Source organism: Cornus florida, unplaced genomic scaffold, assembly GCF_030987335.1.
Source record: "Cornus florida cultivar Cherokee Brave unplaced genomic scaffold, ASM3098733v1 CherokeeBrave_3.0.0_Hap2_Chr08, whole genome shotgun sequence".
NCBI lineage: Eukaryota > Viridiplantae > Streptophyta > Magnoliopsida > Cornales > Cornaceae > Cornus > Cornus florida.
Window position 1 is genome coordinate 22,027,389 of NW_026775578.1, and position 2,679 is coordinate 22,030,067.

General features: G+C 35.6%; 1 protein-coding gene across 1 annotated transcript; it reads right to left on the minus strand.

Annotated features, from left to right (window-relative positions):
* Positions 1 to 421: 421 nt before the first annotated feature.
* Positions 422 to 1,081, minus strand: LOC132269855 (LOB domain-containing protein 12-like). The gene is made up of 2 exons (XM_059771090.1): positions 926 to 1,081; positions 422 to 796 (listed from the first exon to the last, which is right to left on the minus strand). Exons 1-2 carry the CDS (start codon positions 1,079 to 1,081, stop codon positions 422 to 424), a joined length of 531 nt encoding a protein of 176 aa, XP_059627073.1.
* Between the last annotated feature and the right edge of the window lie 1,598 nt (positions 1,082 to 2,679).

A 2,679-nucleotide genomic window follows, 5' to 3' on the forward strand; every position in this document is an offset into this window, starting at 1 on the left:
ATTAACAATAACCAATCAGATTTCAAGGAATTGCCAATTAATGGTTCATAAAATGACTGGTTGATAGAAAAATTTGTAATTGCTGAGTTATATATATATATATATATATAGAATATATGGTTGAGAGGGCACCGACCCTCGTACATTGACCTATAGATTAACATACCAAGTAACCTAATTCATTTGTTTAACACAAAATTTACTCGCATATATTCTATAAATCTCACTTGTCACACTTACACATGCTACAGTTGACCCCATTATCTTACCTTTGTTTTCACACACAACCCTACTGCCCTATCTTCTTATAACTGGTATTGGGAATTAAATAAATAACCACACTCGCACAGTGTGTGTTTGCACACACACATGCACATATGTTGATCATTATTATAGGACAAAAAGAGATGAAAGCATTGATTCAAGTATAAGAAACCATGTCATGTCCAAAGAGAGGCTCTCTTTTGAGAGAGTCATGGATTACATTGCTAGAAGAGGCAAAGTTGAGGTACTGAGGGAGGTTAACGTTGTTGTGGAGATAAAAAGATGTTGTCGCGTCATGATGATGATGATCTGAGTCAACTATCTGTGGAGTGGTTGGTATGGGAGTCTCTTGTTGCATCTGGATGCAAAGTATCTCTGCTTGAGCCACTGCTAGCTGCATTTGGAGCTGAGACACCTGGTTTTGCAGGTAAGATATGGCGCCAACACACCCGTACACAGGGTCCCTCATCCGCGCATTCGCTTCGTAGACTAGACTGCTCACTGCATCCCCTCTCTGATGAACCGGAAGCTCCTGCAAAACAACCAAACAAACGCGTCCAAGTAAGATTCCAGGTCTCAAACCCTGTCCAAAGTCTTGAAGTACAAATAGACTCCAAACCCGAACAGACGTTAAACAGAATGAGTCAATGTTCACACGTACCTGCAACATTTTGCTGACATTGCTAGCACCAAAGACCTTGTGAACGATGGCGAACTTATGGGGGTCGTCGGAGGGGAAGTAAGGGGCAAAAATGCAGTCCTTGGCGCATCGACGCCGTAACAGCTTGCAGGAAGCACAGGGTGAATTTCCACCCATTTTTCTAGGTTTGTTTGGTGACGAAGGAAAGAGAGAAGAGGAAGAGGAAAAGAAAGATGGTTACTAGAAGACAGGTTTTTAAAACCAGTTGTAGAGAATTGAAGTAGTGTGTGTCCATATTTATAATAGCTAGGTAAGGGACTTGTGAACCTATAGTAGTGTACAATAGATCGACGCGTTAAAATAATCGAGAAAAGGCCTAATTAATACAGTAAATAATTAATTTAGTGTGATTAAATTAGTTGTATGTAATATATGAGATGAGAAAGAAAAACTTAGTTATATATAAAACAATGATCAGTTTTGGAATCATTTGGCAGAACCAATTAATGGGCAGACTAGACCTGTCGGGGTGGGTCAATTAAGCAGTGTTTGGAAGCATCTGATCACACTAGGTCGTAGGATTTGCTTGTTCATCTTATGGTTGGACCATATTTGTGCGGGTCCAAAATTTTGGACCCAATCCATCAACCTTTTCTTTTGTTCTTACTTTTGGTCACAGTATTTCGTCACCATTGCCACATAATTGTTTATATAACTACATATAAATTAGAAGATAGCTGTAGACAGTTTAGGATCCTCTTCACTAATTGCTAATTTTGTTGGTGTATTCTGTAAATAACAGTTAATTTTTAATTTTTTATTATTTATTGACGTGAGATCTATAGACATGATCAAGATCCTTTCCGCTAATAACTGATTTTGTTAGTGCATTCCATAAATAACAGTTATTTTTTATTTTTTATTATTATTGATCTGGTGTTATGTTGTTGACTGGATGCACCAACGAAAATTAGTTATAGGGAAAATGATTTGGGTTGTCGTGGTATCGGTCCTGATCGAAGTGTAACGGACTGGGATAAAGTCATTGTAAATTGACCAATACGAATCGTGTATCGAATTTGAAAAATGATCGCGTATCGGGTGATACGCCGAACCATAGACTTTGAATTTTTTTTTTTTTTGGGTGGGAGAAACATTTGAAAAGAGTCAAGATATTTAAGTCAATTTCAGATTTAAAAAAAAAAAAAAAAAAAAAAAAAAATTGTTCCAAGTGAGCGGATTGAGGTTGGATTTGGCCAGCTCTAATCATGAAAGCATGAAACAAAACATAGGTCAAATTGAGAGACTAATTGCATATAGATTCATGTAGTAAATGAAATGTGCATATTTGGGAGAAAGTTTTAGTAGGAACCATGAACCCTTCTGGATATAAAACAGAGTTGTACTTTTAATATTTATCTCTCTCCTCAGTGTAGGTGATTTATCGAATGTATAAAATAATTATTATATCCTTCTACTTTTAATATTATAACATATGAACAAGAATGCCTTTTTAAGCGTTTTAAGAGCAAAATTAGATTTTTAGATTTTTTCAGCCACAAATATTTTGACAGAGAACGCAAGTATTACTCTGATTTGAATTACATTGGTGGTCAATATTATTTTTAAAACTAAAAAAAAAAAATTATGTTCTTTAGTCATTCTACACGAAAGTTGTACCTTATCCTTCAAAAAATAATAAAATAAAATGCTTTTGATCATATTCATTCAATTCAACTAGGAAAAGTTAATAGCTCCTGTAAAAAAGGTTGGTC